The sequence below is a fragment of the Sinocyclocheilus anshuiensis genome, unplaced genomic scaffold (genome assembly GCF_001515605.1).
Source record: "Sinocyclocheilus anshuiensis isolate Anshui unplaced genomic scaffold, SAMN03320099.WGS_v1.1 scaffold528, whole genome shotgun sequence".
In the NCBI taxonomy this organism is placed as follows: domain Eukaryota; kingdom Metazoa; phylum Chordata; class Actinopteri; order Cypriniformes; family Cyprinidae; genus Sinocyclocheilus; species Sinocyclocheilus anshuiensis.
In genome coordinates, this window is record NW_015558590.1 from 386,346 (window position 1) to 404,492 (window position 18,147).

General features: G+C 38.4%; 1 protein-coding gene across 1 annotated transcript; it reads right to left on the bottom strand.

Moving 5' to 3' along the window:
- Positions 1 to 11,771: 11,771 nt before the first annotated feature.
- On the bottom strand, positions 11,772 to 16,995 carry LOC107679982 (sal-like protein 1). The gene is made up of 3 exons (XM_016475719.1): positions 16,895 to 16,995; positions 12,524 to 15,843; positions 11,772 to 12,401 (listed from the first exon to the last, which is right to left on the bottom strand). The coding sequence occupies exons 1-3, from the start codon at positions 16,935 to 16,937 to the stop codon at positions 12,012 to 12,014; spliced, it is 3,753 nt and encodes a 1,250-aa protein (XP_016331205.1). The 5' UTR covers positions 16,938 to 16,995; the 3' UTR covers positions 11,772 to 12,011.
- Between the last annotated feature and the right edge of the window lie 1,152 nt (positions 16,996 to 18,147).

Here is an 18,147-nt window from a genome sequence, read left to right on the forward strand (position 1 = left end):
AGCACATGAAAATACCACATTTAATAACATGTTTTTACTCCAAACTCACTTCATAACATCAGTCGAGTGAAATAATCCTTCTGTGAGATGATGTGGCTTCTTACACAGAGTAAGGCACGCAACATATTTCATAGTATTCCAAGCATTGATAAAAGCTATGTCGATTAGCACTGCATTATTATATACTTTACTATAATGAAAATGATCATAATAATTATAATAAGAACTCAGATAAATCATATATTGTTGTAGTCCTGTGTTTAGGGGTGTAACGATACACGTATTCGTACCGTACGGTTCACGGGGCAAATTCCAAATGGAAGTGATCATCCCTATGCATTTGAAGGACAGAGCCCTTGGAGTGGGGACTTTGGAGTGAGCAGGGCACGTGCGTGTCATTATGTAGTCGTTTGGAATGCACTTGGCAAAGAGAGTGACGTAATTTTCCCATTATCTTCAGCTGGGATGTTCCCGTGACAACGCAGCACGGTGTCCGTCAACTGATGTCACTGTTTTTCTGGCATATATGTCTTTTTATTGTTGTTAGCATAACTGTTGCAAATAAACATATATTTTATATTTTAAAAAGTTTTTAAAATATGCTATATAATATATGAAAATGTCTCAGGTTATGTATGTAACCATGGTTCCCTGAGAAGGGAACGAGACACTGCGTCCTCTAGAGGTCGCTATGAGGAACAGCTTCAGCGTGACCGGTGTCTGAAGCATACATCTAAACACGACAATAACATTGGCCGGCGACAGCCTGTGACGTCATCACCCGGCGCAACCACAGTATAAAAGGGCGCCAGGAGAACATGTCATCCGCTTCTTCGTCTGAAGCTTACGTCCAAAGCATGGCAAGGGAACTAGAGGACTCAGTGTCTTGTTCCCTTCTCAGGGAACCATGGTTACATACGTAACCTGAGACGTTCCCTTCCGCCTTCCGAGGGAACGAGACACTGCGTCCTCTAGAGGTCGCTATGGGGAACGGTATACCCATGCCGTCATGCTGAGGGAAGTGCATGCCAGAAACCACGGTGAGCACTAAGTACCAACTCTACCTTAGCCATGGGAGTTGCCCCAAGGACGTCTTGACGCCTATCAGTGACATTATCCCCTCCGGCCAAGGGCCTGAGCTGCATACCCTAAAAGATGGGGGTCAAGCCTAAAAAGTCAGAAGACAGAACAGGTTCGAGTAGTGCTGCAAAAAAGGCTAGTATTGAATACACAAAAACTAATAGAGTAGATGAAATGTATCGTACTCACCAACCATGGCTCCTGCGCATGACTCAGGCTTATGGATATAGGCTGGAGGCAAAATCCGAAGAGCACTGGGGTCATCAGTAGGTAGTTCTATGAGACATAGAAACTAGCCCAAAACATCATAGGCCCAGCATAAGAGACTGCAATGCAAGCGCAGGAGGCTCCTACCTAACCTCAGTCAGGAGGGAAGCTTTTTTAGGGGAATTAAGGGAAGGAAGATGAGAGCAGATGTTATACTCTCAGAGGGAGGTGAGTAGTTGACTCAGGGTTTACTCTGGTCCAGACGAGAGTGTTGAGAACGTGAGAATCACCTCCCTCAAATCTTGCCTGTCATGCTTAGACCCACGCCCCTTTTGAGACCTACCCGCAGGTTGGGGAGTGGCGCGAGTCACGACACTAGTCTTCTGAGCCCGCCTTTGATCCTTAGATTGAGACGGGCCAGGACCCCTTTGCTGTTCGAGCTCAGACCTGGACCTTCGTGGAATTAAGGATTTAAAGGCAGCCGAGCACATCTTTGCCTCCTTAAACTTCTCGACCACCGTCTCAACGGAAGTGCCGAAAATCTCAGAAGGAGAAACTAGCGCATCAAGAAGAAAGCCCTTCTCTTTTGACCCGACATCCGCCAGATTCCCCCACAGATGCCTCTCCGTAACCACCATGGCCGCCATGGATCTGCCAATGGCAGTGGCGGCCTGCTCAGTGGCACGGAGAGCAAGATCTGTGGTGCGACCCACGCAGCCACGTCATCATGGGATAGACCCCGACCTTTATCCAGGTCTTTCAGCAGATCAGCCTGATAAGCCTGAAGCACCGCCATGGTATGCAACGAGGCTGCAGCCTGACCTGCTGCTGCGTATGGCCTGCCATTCAAACGAGATGTATCCAGAAGGGGTTTGGATGGCAGGGAGGGTGCCTTAAGAGAAGATGTCGCCCCCATAGAGAGATAGCAGGCCAGCGTCTCTTCAACAGGGGGCATCTTCTCACTACCATTCTCACACATATCCTCAATGTTGGCATAACTAGTATGCTGGAATCTATGGATGCGATACGAGAATGGATTTTTCCAAGCCTGCTTGATCTCCACATGGAGATCGGGAAGAAATGGAAGGCTTACCTGAGCTGGAGGGCTATGGCTAGAAAGAAAATGCTCGTTGAGGCAGCCTCGAGGTGTCACTTTCTTGGCCCGCTTCCACGGCAAGCCAAGCCAAGCCAAGCCGTGGCGCGATCCATAACCTCAAGCAGTTCATCATAAGCAGGACAGGAGGATTGGGAGGGCTCAGTCTCGACTTCTTCATCCTCATCTCACATCTCCTGCTCATCCTGGCTTTGAGCCAGCAGAGCACTAGCTGCTGGATCAAATGATGTAAGAGAGATAGCATCTTCGTCCAGCAGCTCACTCTCGTCCGTGACTGATGAGCGTGAAAGTGAAAGACCCTTTTTCAACTCATCAGCCAGGTCCATATGCAATCCCCACGAGCTCATTTTCCTCCGTGCCTCAGCAGCGGAGAGTCTTGAACCATGGGGAGCTGATGGCTGTCCCTCTTTCCTCGAAAAGAGAGACAAACAAGAGCAGAGCTTTTTCATAGGAAAAAGCACACATGCATGCAAGATGCCCCCTCTAGGACATCACGCGCATGCTCTTCGCCCAAACAAAAGATACAAAGATCGTGTGTGTCATCAGGTGTCAAATAACGAGGACACGGATCCACACACTTCTTAAACACCTTACTAGTGCTCGCCATAGTAAAGAAGAAGAATCGTTCTTACCGGAAATGCATGCTTCAAACAAAACAGTCCTTGAAGTTGAAGAAGAAGATGACGTTTTCTCCCGGTGCCCTTTTATACTGTGGTCACGCCGGGTGATGACGTCACAGGCTGTCGCCGGCCAATGTTATTGTCGTGTTTAGATGTATGCTTCAGACACCGGTCACGCTGAAGGTGTTCCTCATAGCGACCTCTAGAGGATGCAGTTCGAAGTTCCCTTGGAAGGGAACTAATATATATATAAAACTTTTTAAAATATAAAATGTATCAGCTGACGGACACCGTGCTGCGTTGTCACGGGAACATCCCAGCTGAAGATAATGAGAAAATTACGTTGCTCCCTTTGCCAAGTGCATTCCAAACGACTACATAATGGCACGCACGTGCCCTGCTCACTCCGAAGTCCCTCTCCAAGCCCTTCAAAGGCATAGGGATGATCACTTCCATTTGGAATTTGCCCCGTGAACCGTACAGTATGAATGTGTACCGTTACACCCCTACTATCTATCTATCTATCTATCTATCTATCTATCTCATCAAATGGGCAATAGCGCACGTGTATCAACATCTCACTGCTTAAATCCTTTCCTCCTCCATGTCATGCCTGTCAAGAAGCACTCAAACATCATCATTTCATTGACAGATCTGCCCCGGTGCAGTTTGCCCTCTCCCAGGCTTCATGTCACCTTGTGTGCTGTGATTGTTTGGTGTTTTGTGATTCTAATGTGGCCTGTGCTGAAGAGGCGCTGACCTGAGGTGATTATGACGCTGATGTGTGTGGATATAGACATGTCCATTTCAGTTGTCCACACTGCTCACATATGAATGTATACAGGAGCTCTTCAGGCCCCTTTACATGATTCACGGGGCTCCTCTCAACGCAAGCGCCGTGCAGCACTTTGATCTTCTTGATGTGAAAATGTTGCAGAAAGCATCACAGAATGGTTATTTTGCACTGCAAAAAAAAAAAATAATAATAAAAAAATAAATACATTAAAAAATAATTATTTAAGGCCATTCACACAAAGAACAATAACTTTAGCATCCACACCAACGCACAATAATGTTCTGTTTAGTCTAAGCTCCTGCTGCTTTAAATGTACAAACTCTTTAAATTTGAGTGGATTCTGATTGACTGACAATGTTTTATCATTCATCACCTGAAAAAAAGGAAGATTCTAAAAGTGATTCCAGTGATATTGCTATCATTACAGTTGTGGTGTTCACTACCTTATTCTCACAGAATCAGCAGAACTACTATTAAAACTTTATAGTTATAGTTGTCATCTTTAGTGTAAACAGGCCTAAGTATTTATTAATTATTTTTGCTTTGTTTTCCAGTAAAGCTTTTGTTTGCTTGTTTACTTTTGTTTTCCAGTATTCAAAATCATTTTAAAACTAGAAAAAAACAAACAAACAAACTTGCCAGTGGGGTATGAAAAATAAACATAATTCAAGATATATTTATTTTTAAAAATAGGTAGTAGTGTCTTAAACATTTTTCTTGGAATGGAAACCTAATAAATGTTATTTAACCTAATAAAAAGTGACTCAAAAGCTGTATGTTGGCTATTTTATTGATTAAAATCAGGGCTATTACTTATTATAAAATAAACTAAATGTTAAATGAAATTAAATAAGATAAAATTAAATACAACAAAAATAAAAAAATAAACTTTATTATTTCAGCTAGTTCTCAAAGCAACATTTCTCATTTTCATTTAGTTTAACTTACTAAAATACTGTATACACCAAAACATGCTATACTAAAATCATTGTTATTAGATGAACTTGCTTATTAAATAATTAAACAATTATTAAAATAAAAAACAGAAAAAATTAAAACTGAAATAAAACTGAAAATATGGCCTCAGAGTTTTTGAGTAGCTCTGCCCACAGCAAAATGTCATTGGTCCAAAGTTTCATTCTGCGTACCAATATTTATAACATCAAATATCATTTAATAACAAACTTTTTACTGCACTTATATCCCATCATGCTGCATTTTTGCTTTCAAGTGTGGACAAATGTTCTGAAAACATCTGCATCATGCCTGGTTATACATGTTAATGGAAACGTTTTAATTTTGCAGTGCTACTTCTTTAGCAGTGTACATTAAGTGTTAATAACATATTCAAATGTAAACACATGATTTGTTTTACTTTGACAGACAAAATAGCATAGCTACGCTAAATCCGACCAGCTATGAGAGCACCTAAATGACCTCATAGCAATGACACTTGAACGAGGGCAGCTAATTACAGGAATACAGACACAAAGAGGCATGAGGCCATTTATCACTGCAATACATCCACTCTTATCACTCAATACGCCGCTCATATCACACTTTATTAGTCCACGGATGCACTGGCATTTACAAATGACTGCTGCCTATGGATAACAGCACATTTGCCTATATTTCTGCATACATTTCTGGGGTTTGATTCAGTGTCAAGGAGAGCTGCTCTCCATAGCTGTCCTATTCGCAGAGATTAGTCAGATAAGCACTATTTTATTCAGTTCACTGCTCTTTGACACAGAGGCTATAAACACACATCATAGATCTTGAAGGAGCCGGAGAATGAAAACATATTTAGACCATGTTTGAAATATCTTTAACAAATCGTTCAAGGTTAATAAGGCAGTTCCAATAAAGAAGATCATTTGAAAACTGTCCAAAACTGTTTTGGACCCCATTGAATTACATTGTACAAACACAAATGTTCATTTTTGGGTGGACTATCCCTTTAACGTCATATTTTGAGTTTAATCAGACATGAAATGAATGGCAAAATGTCCTAATTTATCTGATGTATTAATCAATCAATTCCATTTTAATCAATAAAATCATATTTCATAATCATAAGCATATTAATCCTTCTTATACTTTTTATATTTTCTAGATTAAACATGTGAATGATTCTATAACTGCAGGTACATTTGGTGTCCGAAGTCATTATTTTTTTTCTGCTTTTTTCAAATGGTTATATTTTTAATTATTTTAATACTGTGTTACTCATTGTTATGAATTACAAGATGTTACAGTCCATAACAATATAATATTTTTTGTAAAAAGTGTCTTAAATAGCTGAAAATCATGATTTCTTGTTGTCCGAATTAGTCAGTGCATTTTTTCCATCAAGTATCGTGTAATCAAAATATTTTATTGTACTTTTCTTTTTGTACTATTTCATTCATTTTATTTATAAAAGCCCTAAAGAGTCATTTACCTAATTCTACAACATTATAAAAAAAAATTAAAAAAAAATTTTTCTTATAAAAATGTGTGTCCGTAAATCTTGCGTCAACTCTGTTACCGTACCATACTTTGCCTTTAAATTAGTGGAATTATCTCCCACAACTCTGTAAGATACAGGAAATGATGACACTTCCCCTCACTGATAAGATCTGAAGCACTGACAAGTCTGTGTGCTCTCTCGGAGGAAATATTTTAATCTAAAAAGTTCTTATACCAAGAGTTATTTTGAAGAACGTCAACGCTGTTACCACAATATCAAAAGGAGAACAACATGTATTACTGATCACAAATTAGGTTATTTAACGGTATTTTAATCATGATTTCATTAGTGCCATGTGCTCTTAGCATGTATGCTAGTGAGTGGTAAAGTAAAGTTGTCAACTCTGTTACCGTCCAACTCTGTTACCAAGGTAGAGTAACAATGCTGACAATGCGGTAACATAATTGACAGTCCACCGGATAATTCTGTCAATTCTGTTACTTTAAGTTTCAACTCTGTTTATTAACTATTTTCACAAAAAACAATAATAATAATTTGTCCGTAACAGAGTTGACAAACAATACCATAAAGACATCTGTCTTTTCCTTAAAAGTAAAATAAAAGGAAGTAACTTGTGTTTGGCAAGCACTGAATTATTAAAATTAAATATGTTTTCAATAAGATACTGAAAAAAAAAATTCTGTTAGTGAAAAGTTTTTTTTCTTAACTTTCTGCAATGCCAAATGTATCTCCAATTATAGAATCACCCATGTGTGATACAGATGCGAATGAGATCTCATCACAATATAGAGAGTTGGGGTAAATTATTTTAAGTAACAACCTATAAAAATAGCCAGAACACCCTAGCAACCAGCTAGAACACACTAGCAACTACATAATATTGTGACTCAGCTATATCTTGGTACAAGAACTTGATGGTAGATATGAGTGGTCACTTTTAACTCAGACATCAGACGTTTGGTTACGTCATACAGTAGTAACAGTCACAACACCCTAGCAACCATCCAGAACACATTAATGGCCACCTACCAATGCTTTAAAGGAACAGTCCACCCAAAAATTTAAAACTGACTCACTTTCAGGCCATCCAAGATGTAGATGAGTTTGTTTCCTCATCATATTTGGAGAAATTTAGCATCACTTGCTCAGCAGTGGATGCTCTGAAGTGAATGGGTGCCGTCAGAATGAGAGTCCAAACAGCTGATAAAAACATCACAATAATCCACAAGTAATCCACACCACTCCAGTCCATCAGTTAGTGTCTTGTCAAGCCAAAAGCTGAGTGTTTGTAAGAAACAAATCCATCATTAAGACATTTTAATTTTAAACTTTTGGCTAAAATAGGAGTCCATACTTTGGACTGTTTTAGTTTCTAAACGGTGCTTTATCTGTGCATATTTCTCTCCTGATTCAGACGAGATGACTTTTTCCATTTGTGAAAGCAATGATTTAATGATAAATTAGTTTCTGACAAACATGCAGCTTTTCACTTCTCCAGATGTTAACTGATGGACTGGAGTGGTGTGGATTATTGGGATGTTTTTATCAGCTGTTCACCCATTCACTGCAGAGCATCCACTGCTGAGCAAGTGATGCCATGATCCGTTTCTCTAAATCTGTTCGAGAGGTGAGCCTGAGGGTGAGTACATTTTTTTATTTTTGGGTGAAGAAATTCCTTTAAGGCTGAAAATCACATAGTGTGAGATTGTCACAGATGATTTTTAGCCTCAGACTTTGATCATATCAGACATGTTTGATATTCTAAACTGATTTTAGAACACATCATATTCATTTGTCATACGTCTTCTAGCAACAATGCACATGTTTCTGTGTGAGTTATGTTTGGAAGTCTGGTAGTGTGTGATCCTGCTTTAGTGTACTGTATGATGCCCAATTTTTCCCATGTAATGCTTTACAAAACCGGCAAGTTTATAGTGTTTTAAAATCTGTTGTGATTCTAAAAGTTCTGTAGTGTATTGCAGCCTTTTGCAGAGACATTCAACGTCCAAGAGATCAGCAAGAACAACTCAGCAACCACTCAACATTGTGCTGCCAAGATATGCAAAGGTCACTCATGATCGCTAAGCAAAAGTGTAGTTAATATTCAAATTTCATATTTGACCCTAAAAGTTTTGGTAACAGTTTAATATAGGAACCAATTCTCACTATTAACTAGTTGCTTATTAGCATGCATATTATGAACATTTTGGCTGTTTATTAGTATAAAGCACATATTCTGCTGACCATATTCTACATCCATAATCCTATCCAATACCTAAATTTAACAACGACCCTACTAACTATTGATAAGCAGTGAATAAGAAGTTCATTGAGGTAAAAGTGTAGGTAATGGTTTGTTAATAGTGAGAATTGGACCTTCAAATACAGTGTGACCAATGTTTTTAAAAGACTAAAGCTGAACTGGGAAATATCAAACTGCATAAAGTAATAATAAAAGCACTCTAACTACTGAATAATTCACTCCAACTTAATTCCATTAACATAAAATAATTGAATGAAAATTAATCAAGAGTTTTTGAAAAGAGCTAAATGATAATTAATATCAATCAAAGGGTCAGCAAAGCTACTCTAGTACCACCATATTTGGGATACAGTCCCCTCTGTGTGTCACAATCAAAAAATGGCAAACTCAGTTGTCCCGTGCGTGTTATTCTGTTATACAGCAGCACTGACTGATCCCATGGTCATCAAAGAGTCCACACAGCGCTTATGATCAGATATGATCTGAGCCGTACGGATGCCTCACACAATGCCTTAATCACAGTGTTATCAATAGTCGAGTTTGGGCTGGATACGTTTAAGCCCTGCTGGAGATTTGGCCGTTGCTCTGTTACTGAATATTTCCATTGTCAGGCCAACAAAAGTGTGATGATCGCAGGCAAAATGCTTACACAGGAAATTCTTTCTTTGCATTGTAAACAGTGGTTGATGTCAGCAGTTTTGAACAGAAATATGTGATGATTGGAAAAGCACTGTTTTGTTCCTCTGTGATGAGTTCTTAGAAAAAGCTGTCCGGCCTGTGGACAGTTCGACGGCTCTTGTGTCATTCTCTGTTTTTCATATCACTGTCCTTCCTTTAAAACATGGGAAAGGGTTACATATATTTTGCAACCTAATTCAGCCAAATAAGTTGTAATACAGCAAGATTCAATCACATTGATGTTGTTCTTTTTTTTTTTTTTTTTACTTAATCTAATGTCTGTCTGAAATTCTTGTAATATTGCTATCACAACACAATGCAGTCCCTAAGTAAAAATATATTTGAATATAGAATACATGTAAATGTGTGTAGTGCTACTTATATTTATTGCATGCTGCACTTCTTTTCAAAATTAAAAGAAATAAGAAATTAAATTTCGCATAAGGAAAACATAACCTATTTTTAGAATCATTAAGATTTTTGTAACATTTTCAAATCACATTTAACCCTAAATTGTTTCTACTTCAACACATTATTAATTTTTAATTATATTTTTTTCGTAAATTCTTATTAAATGATTTTCTTTCTGTTATACAGAATTGTTATACAGATTTGTTGTAACTATATTACAAATTAAAGGCAGTGCAACAAATACTACTGTCATTTATAAATACATATTACTTAATTGATGTATCATTATTATTTTGCATTGCAGTATGATTATGACTTTTTTATGTATATTAATTAGTATTTTCTTTAAAATAACACACCACAGAAAAATAAAGGTCCTATTTTCTTTATGCAACCCACTGTATAATGTCGTACACTTTCTTTTGATATTGGGGTAAAATATGACCTGGACATGCATGCAGATGACAGGTTTTGTGAGTTTTACCTTACCTTTTGTGAGTTTCTACTTACTGATGATATGAACTGTTTAGCCAAGAAATGGTTCATACATTATGTGAAATAATTCCATATTGTCATTTTCATTTTAGGAAGAAGTCAAGCCACCAGTTTGGCAGCATCCATGTATCTGGGAGATCTGGGGATGTAAAACATCAGCTGAACCCTAGTCACCCGTCAGGTCTATATCCGCCTACTTACACCTCCAGTGCCTCCCATCTGTTTGAATCAGATACGTATCTGGAGAGCTCTGGACTCCGTTGAGCTTCATTCTAGCCGATTGCTCATTTTATAATGCTAATGGTGGCAGGCGGGATGGTGTTGGGTTCCCGTCAGCAGGTCTCTGCGCTGGGAAGTGTGTCTAATAGACTTTGACAGTTAAGAGGGCAGATCTTATTCAACGAGGGATTTGGTACGTAGTATTATTGTGGACATTCAGTGGACATATTACTCAACGGATCTCGATGTTTTTGGTTATACAGGATGTGTCACTATGGAAGAATAGAACTTGCTGGGAGAGTCCAGTCGAACAGCTCTGCACACAATGGACCACAGGTTTATATGCCCTATTTAGTTTCTTGTTACAATTAAAATGAGGAAGAAATCTTTGGAGAGACCAAGACTCAGTAGGGATCAGCTACCTCTGATCGGCAGCGATGGCAAAAACAATTATAAAAGTAGCCATATCATAGCACATTAGCCATATGACAATGATCACAGTAATAATAACCACAACATTCACAATTTGATAATAGCACATTTTATCACCTATTAAACAGACTTCCAGGGTCCAGACAACAAATGCTAAACCATTGCTGACCATCTGTCTGTGTGGTTTACAGACATGAGGTAGAGCTGATGAGTCGTACCTGCTCGATGAATGGCCTCTATTATTCCGTTTGGTTGTAGAAGTATCATCTTCCATATCATTGCGTATTAACACAATATGTCATCATTGGTAAGTTTATTGAAATGTAAATGCAGAGGACAAGGTGACCTAGATTTTTTATCAGTAGAGAAAGGGCATGAATTCTGCTTGTGTGGAAGTAGGGAAAGAATAATTTATCTGTTAAAGGTAAATCAATGAAAGATTAGACAGTTGCTTGAAGGTATACACTCATATGGTACAACTTTTAAGTAAAATTACAAAAGCACACTCCTTTTAATCAAAAGGGAAATGAAATTATTTATGCTTTGTATAAGCCAAATGCAGAGACAGTTGAAATGGAAAATGGCTTTGAGAACTTATGCAGTTGCCATAATATACAAGACATGATGCCACAACATAAAACAATGTCATACATAACAGTTCCTCCAATGTAACAGTATAAATGTACAGAGTATTTTTTAAAGGGTAAAAAATAAAAATAAATAGTTTTAGCATGGTTTAATGTTTACATTTACAATCTAAATACTGTACGTATAAAAGAACACATAATTCAAGCACAAAATATATTAATGTGAAACACTGACTGATAAGTAGTTTTTGATAAGAAATAGGGATTCATTTATCCATTAAATAATACAAACGTACCTCATCACAAATCCTATAAAGAGTTTAGCAAATGTACTGGATAAATACCTTCAGTTATTAAAAAAAAAAACAATTGTAAAATAAAGATGATAGCTGCATATTAACAATACTTAGAATGTTCCTCAGCAAAACAACAAAAAGCATCAAATTAATTTATAAAATACAATCAACACTACTTCAGTTGTGAAGATCTGTCCTAACTAGGGAACATTAACCAACAGCAGAATTTGTATTAATGTCACTACATCGGGTACACTTGTACAAAAATCCTAAAGAAACAACACGCATATGAAATTGCATCACATTTGAATGTACAGGCTTGCACACTGAAAGACGAAATTCAATTCGTCGCTGTTGTTTTATTGTCTTCTACCAATTGCCGGAAATGAAAGGTTGCACCATTTTCGCTCAATCTCTCGAGCCAAGGTAAAGCTCTGTTGAGTTGCAATTTTTCTATGTTTTCCAGTTGCCCAGCAGAAATCGACATGTGAGGTATGACACCATTTTGAATTACAGGTATTTCATTTGTCCTTGCACCCAAACCACTAGTGAGAGAGGTATATTGGCTCCAGAGGCCTAAGGAATTTCCGTTACGCACTTTACCCACAACATCTTTTGGGGAAGAGTCCTGAAATTGCTCGGAATTGGATCTAAGGAATGGACCATCAACAGAAAGTCTGCAACCTCGTCTGGCTGGAGAACTGCTCCACATGTGAGTTCCCATATGAACCTAGATAGAAAACAAGATGCCAAATGCAAGTAGGTAATTGGTTATGAGGTATCTGGAATGCTACAACTGAATCTATAAAAAATAAGTGACTGAACATCTTTAAATACTTTTAACTGGTGTACCTTCAAATTTCCTTTAGTGGTAAATGCACGTCCACATATGTTGCAGGCGAAGGGTTTCTCACCAGTGTGAGTTCTTTCATGAATTTGCAGTGCACTTGAAGAAGAGAAGGTCTTCCCACAAGTGTGGCAGAAGTGCTGTTTAGCTGTTCTCCGAAGTGGTGTTGGTGTTAATTTTGGTGTAGAAAGTGCAGGCAATGTGGAAGCTGTTGAGCTAACTATACCTGTGTGTGAATCTTTAGGATCTTTTCTGATGAGCCCATTGTGGTCAGTCCTTTTCCAGGGAATAATTGGTTCCATGGAGGGTAGAAACTGGTTTGGTGGAAAAATCAGGATCTGATTTGCTGGCTCAAACAACTGTGAAGGTAACTCTCGCATCTGGTGGGTAAGCATGTGCTGTTTAAGGTTACCTTTGGTTGAGAACCCTCTGTTGCACGAAGTACAGATGAATGGTCGCTCGTTGGTGTGACTTCGATAATGAATATCCAGAGCACTTTGACAGGCAAATGTCTTGTTGCAGATATCACAAACATTGCTTTTTAGGGATCCACACTCATTAAATGGAAAAATCATGATCAAGCTATCTTTTGGTGTATCTCCAGATGTTCCATCAAGTAATCTAGACACTGTAAGATTTGGCTGTAGGCTTGAGATTTTTGATTCAGCAGATTTCAGATTTCTGTCAGTTGTAGTGTATCCTTGCCTTTCATAAGCAGAGCCATTGGGGGAAGATGGGTTCCAGGAGGGTGTCGTCTCAGTGATGGCCAAAATCCTTCTCCCTACACTCTCATGGTCACTATCTAGTGAAGATAATCTCAGGGTTGAGCAGTCTCCATCCACTGATTCATTCCCCAAAATCAACTTATCGACGTTTGACAAATTTTCCACATTCGAAACTGCAATCTGACTCTCTGTCCCAGTTGCTATGGCAAACTCAGAAGAAGCAGGGGAAGAACATAGACTGTCCAGTAAAGAGGCTGGGTATTTTGAATCGGATGCCCCTTCCATAACATCCATGTTCTCACTGGACAAGGTATCCTCTTCCAAGGTCCTACCATCTACAGAGTCAGCATCCTGATCCATGGGTTCTGCACAGCTATCATGCAATGGGACATTAGGAATGTGACCACCCATATGCATGTGGATATGCTGCTGTAGAACCATTGCATTTGTAAACTTTTCTTGACATATGGGGCATGAATGCTGTATTCTAAGAGGTGTCATGGAACGATGAATGCTGTAGTGTGTCTTGAGATTGCCCTTGGTTGTAAACGCCCGTCCACACATTCTGCATTTGAATCGCCTTTCTCCGGTATGGGTGCGGTAATGCATTTTAAGGGCACTTTGACAGCTAAGAACCCGGTGGCAGATTGCACACTCATTGTGGTCAGTAGACTTCTTGTCAATGTTCTCCACTAACTGCTCCAGCTTTGAAGTCTCAGATGCTCCAGGAGGATTTGGAAGACTTCCAAAAAGAAATTTGGTTTCAAGCTGCTCCAATTTTAGCTCGGTTATTAAGGTTGTATTGACCAAGGTATTAATGTCGTCTCTTGAACCCTCCCCTGAGGAGCTTAGTAAGGTAGCAACACTCAAGGGTTGTGTAACCTCTTGAAATTTCTCATTTGAAATTAGAAGAGGGCTACGACCAAATACCTCTTGATGTCCATTACGTCTTTCACACACCTCACTGACAACAGGACTATGATGTTTAGTTATTGATACCCCTTCCTCCTCTTTTTTAATGATGGGTAGAAGACTTGGCAAAGATGATGGCAGCCTAAAGCCAAGTGAGTTACCCACTAAAGGTTTACTATCCAACCAGTTGAGAGCAGGCTTCTCAGGAGGCAGAGACATGCCATATGGAATACCTGTGCTGGTTGAGACATTATCTAAATGCTCTGGAACCGGATAAGGATTCATTAGTATATTAGGATACTTCTCCTTGTGACGTTGGAAATGGACTTTGAGATTTCCACGGGTGGAAAACCGATTTCCACATATGTTACATTTGTAGGGTCGCTCTCCAGTGTGAGAACGCAGGTGTATTTGCAAAGCACTATCACTTCCAAATACTTTGGCACAGAACCTGCATTTGTGCTTTAATATACAATCTTCAGATGGTCTCTTGTGTTCACATTCACTTATATTGAGGGGTTTGGCTTTCCTATGCTGGGCTAGGGCAGTCAAAGCATTCAGGTCCTCCGCAATTGCCCCAATACTAGGCAAGGAGCAAGGAGCAGAAATATTTAAGCTGTTTGGTTTATGGGGCATTTGAAGTTTGTTTAGAATCCCATCTGTAATTGAAGCAGGAGATTGTGCAGGATTTTTTAAATGAGCTGTGCCATCAGCTGTTTCACTGACTGTGTTACCATTCAAAGACTGATTACTACACAGATCACTACCAACCTTTGATGGGTTGCCTCTGTTTTCATCAGTCATTTGGAAGTTTCCTTTATCACCCCTTAGGTCATCTTGGGTGTTTTGTGAAATAACATGTTTAGACGGTTTAACATTAGCAGCTAGGTTTTCTACTAGCCCAGCAGCTGCTGTGAGTTGTTCAGAGAGGTGTGAGCTAAGTTTTATCAGTGAACTGGTTTGAGACAGACCATTGTAGGTATTTGTGGCCACAGGTGTATCAGAATTTTGCGTTGCTAATAGCATTATTTGGCATCGAATTTCTTCAATTAGTTTTAACTGCTGCACCTGCTGTTCCTGCAGTGTTAACAGCTGCTCAATCAAACCAGAGGCGGCCATTTTGCTGTCGCTAGCCTTTCTGCAACTTGTCTTTGGATTTAAACTTGTTTCATGTGAGAACTGAGCAACAGCAACTTTGGTGTTTTCTAGGTTCTCAATGAAGACATTGCTATTAATGGCTGATAATTTACATAACTCAAGTAAGGTATTCTCTTGAGGTAGTACAGTTGAGAATTCTGAGCTAAAGCCATCAGCATAATCACTGTTTTCATTATCATGATATAAATGAGACTTTTTGCCAATGTCATGACTGCTGTTTTTAAATGTGTGTAAGAATTCGTCAGCTTCCACTGATGTTCTATCATCAGAGAAGTCACAAAGTTCTTCTGTATGGTCATTACTTGTCACTCCATCCAAATTCTCCTCATTGTTGAAGAATGGTGAATTAATTTTGAGGCCAGAAGGTGGATAATCTAGGCTTTCGTTTTCACTAACTATTAGAACTAATTGATCTTTTGAACAGTCTTTCTGGTGTTGGTATAAGTCTGTTGTACTGGAAAATTCAGCACAGCATTGTTCACAGATATGGACTTCGCAGTTTGGAGTGGGGTCGTTCTCCATTGTATGATCTGAATTTCAAGAAGAAAAAAAGATATACATTTTTTATATAAGATCATATTATATAGCAACTCAATGTAAAAGGCAACACAGTAGCATGCATCTCAGATGTAACACAATTCATGACATTGTGGGAAAATACAATTCTTATTATAAAATTACTTCCTAGTTACCAAGTATAACATCATATGCATATTGAGTATTTAGCAAAATCTGTTTACGTTTTACAATAACTTTATGACATTTTCAAACTGATCTCAAATTATGTAAAAAGAACAGTTTTGTTTCAAGTGCATATCTAGGATAGCCTTACTGTACATAGATATGACAGGTTTTGTTTTAGATTGAAATGATACAACGTTTTTTCCACTATAAAGCAGATAATGTAAAGTTTAACAGCAGGAACTATCTATTAATAGGGTGCCATCATAAGGTCTGTTTTTCTATACACTTTACAACAATGGATTTTTTAAAATGAAAATTAATGGGCAACAGGGTTGTTAGCAAGAGTTGCAGATTAAACTAGCCTAGTTTGTGACAAAATGTTAGTCTATAGATGTTGATACATTTTTATTTACCATTAATTCAAGAAAAATAAGAGATTATTTGAACATTTCTAAAAAAAACTTTGGTAATAGAGTTAAACGATTGACAGAAGCAACAATTTTTGTAAAAAAATTAGGAATTTCAAAACGAGAACTTGTTTTCCCACCATGTAGGTAAAATTACAAATTATGTTATTTCCTGGGTGTCACAATTTTAATGGAATGTTAAATTTTTTTGTAATATGGTGAAATTCATGCAATAAGACAACTGTGTTTAAAATGTGGGACAACTAGATATTGACTAGTATTGCCTATGTTTTGAGGTATACACACATACACACACACACACACACATACACACACACACAGAATAAAGAGTTGTAGTAGTTGCTTTGTATTAAAATCTGTGGATAAGAAAGAAATGTTGCACAAATTCCGTACTTTTTTCAAACTTAAATTTGCGCGCTTTGATCAAACGCCCTCAGCATGCTAGTTCAGAAAGTGATAGAAAACTTACCGATGAGAACATACTGTGGCTTAGCCTGTTTCCTCCGGGCCATGCTGGAATAAACCTGTTTTTCTCCCTGAAGAATCCGCAAGTGTCCTCATCAAAATGAATCAGTGTCCATCCAAAAGCATCCTTGTCTGGGACTGTTTACATATTCATCATAACTGAGGAATAATAAATAGGCAGAAATGAAGTTGCGATGATCACACAGGAATGTGCTAATCGCAGTGATGTCCGCAAAGAAGAATTAAATAAGTTATAATAAGCGAAAGCCGTTCATACATCACCGCACTATCGATCACAATATCCAAATTAAACACACTCCCGCAACTCAAAACATGACATCCCCAAGACCGCAAATCCATGAGGGAATTCTTTGACAGCGTTGAGAGCGTTCAGCCCCGCCCTTCGACATTCCTATTGGCCAACACGGCTCACGGCCACGCCCATCAGCGATCCCATTGGTCAGTGTGTTTCAGATAGGCGTAGACTGTGCTCATTAAAGCGTGTATGAGACCATGAATCAGTGGAGGCTAATGTAAAGGATTATTGTTTCACCAGCAGCAACACAAAACTACAGTGATGTAACCTAGTAACACTTTATAACATATCATTCATTAATAAGTCATTTACAAACATCATCATGCTAAACATATAAATAGTTAAAGAACCTTATACGGCATCAAACTTTAATGCCAATGTATATTAACTAATCATCTGTTAAGCATTAAGCTATATAATTAAATTATTACCGTCATGGAATGTATTATAAAGTGTTACTTTAGTTTTGCTGTTATAGTTTTGCTGTAAATAGTGTTTATATAGAGTGGGCGCAGTTTTAATGCTTAATTTCCAGGAAAATCGGTCTCTACTTTGAAATATAAAATTGTACTGTAAACTTTTTGTCAAAGTTTTTATTGGTCTATAATTACAGCATGTAACAAAAGGTCTAACCATAACCCAGTCATCATTTACTCACCCTCATGTCATCCAAACCCCTATTACTTTCTTTTTGAAGATCTGAACGTTTTGCACGCCATTCATTCATGAACAGGGAAGCTTCAAGCGTCCAAGAGGACGCAGAATCACAATAAAGTGACATTAATGTTGTCTACAAGACTCATGCACTATGATACGTCTTCTGAATTCGTTCGACAACTTTGTGTGAGAAGTAGACCGAAATTAAGGTCGTTATTATTCATTGATAGGCCTATTCTTCCCTTCCAGTGAGCCATTAACCACTGCGAACCGAACAATGAGTC

What these genes read in the sequence shown, in the direction of transcription:
- LOC107679982 (XM_016475719.1), bottom strand. Translation starts at nt 16,937, where the DNA reads ATGGCCCGGAGGAAACAGGCTAAGCCACAGTATGTTCTCATCG. An exon ending in GCCACAGTATGTTCTCATCG is followed by an intron (nt 15,844 to 16,894) that starts GTAAGTTTTCTA and finishes CTTGAAATTCAG; the next exon opens with ATCATACAATGGAGAACGAC. An exon ending in CCACTAAAGGAAATTTGAAG is followed by an intron (nt 12,402 to 12,523) that starts GTACACCAGTTA and finishes TTTTCTATCTAG; the next exon opens with GTTCATATGGGAACTCACAT.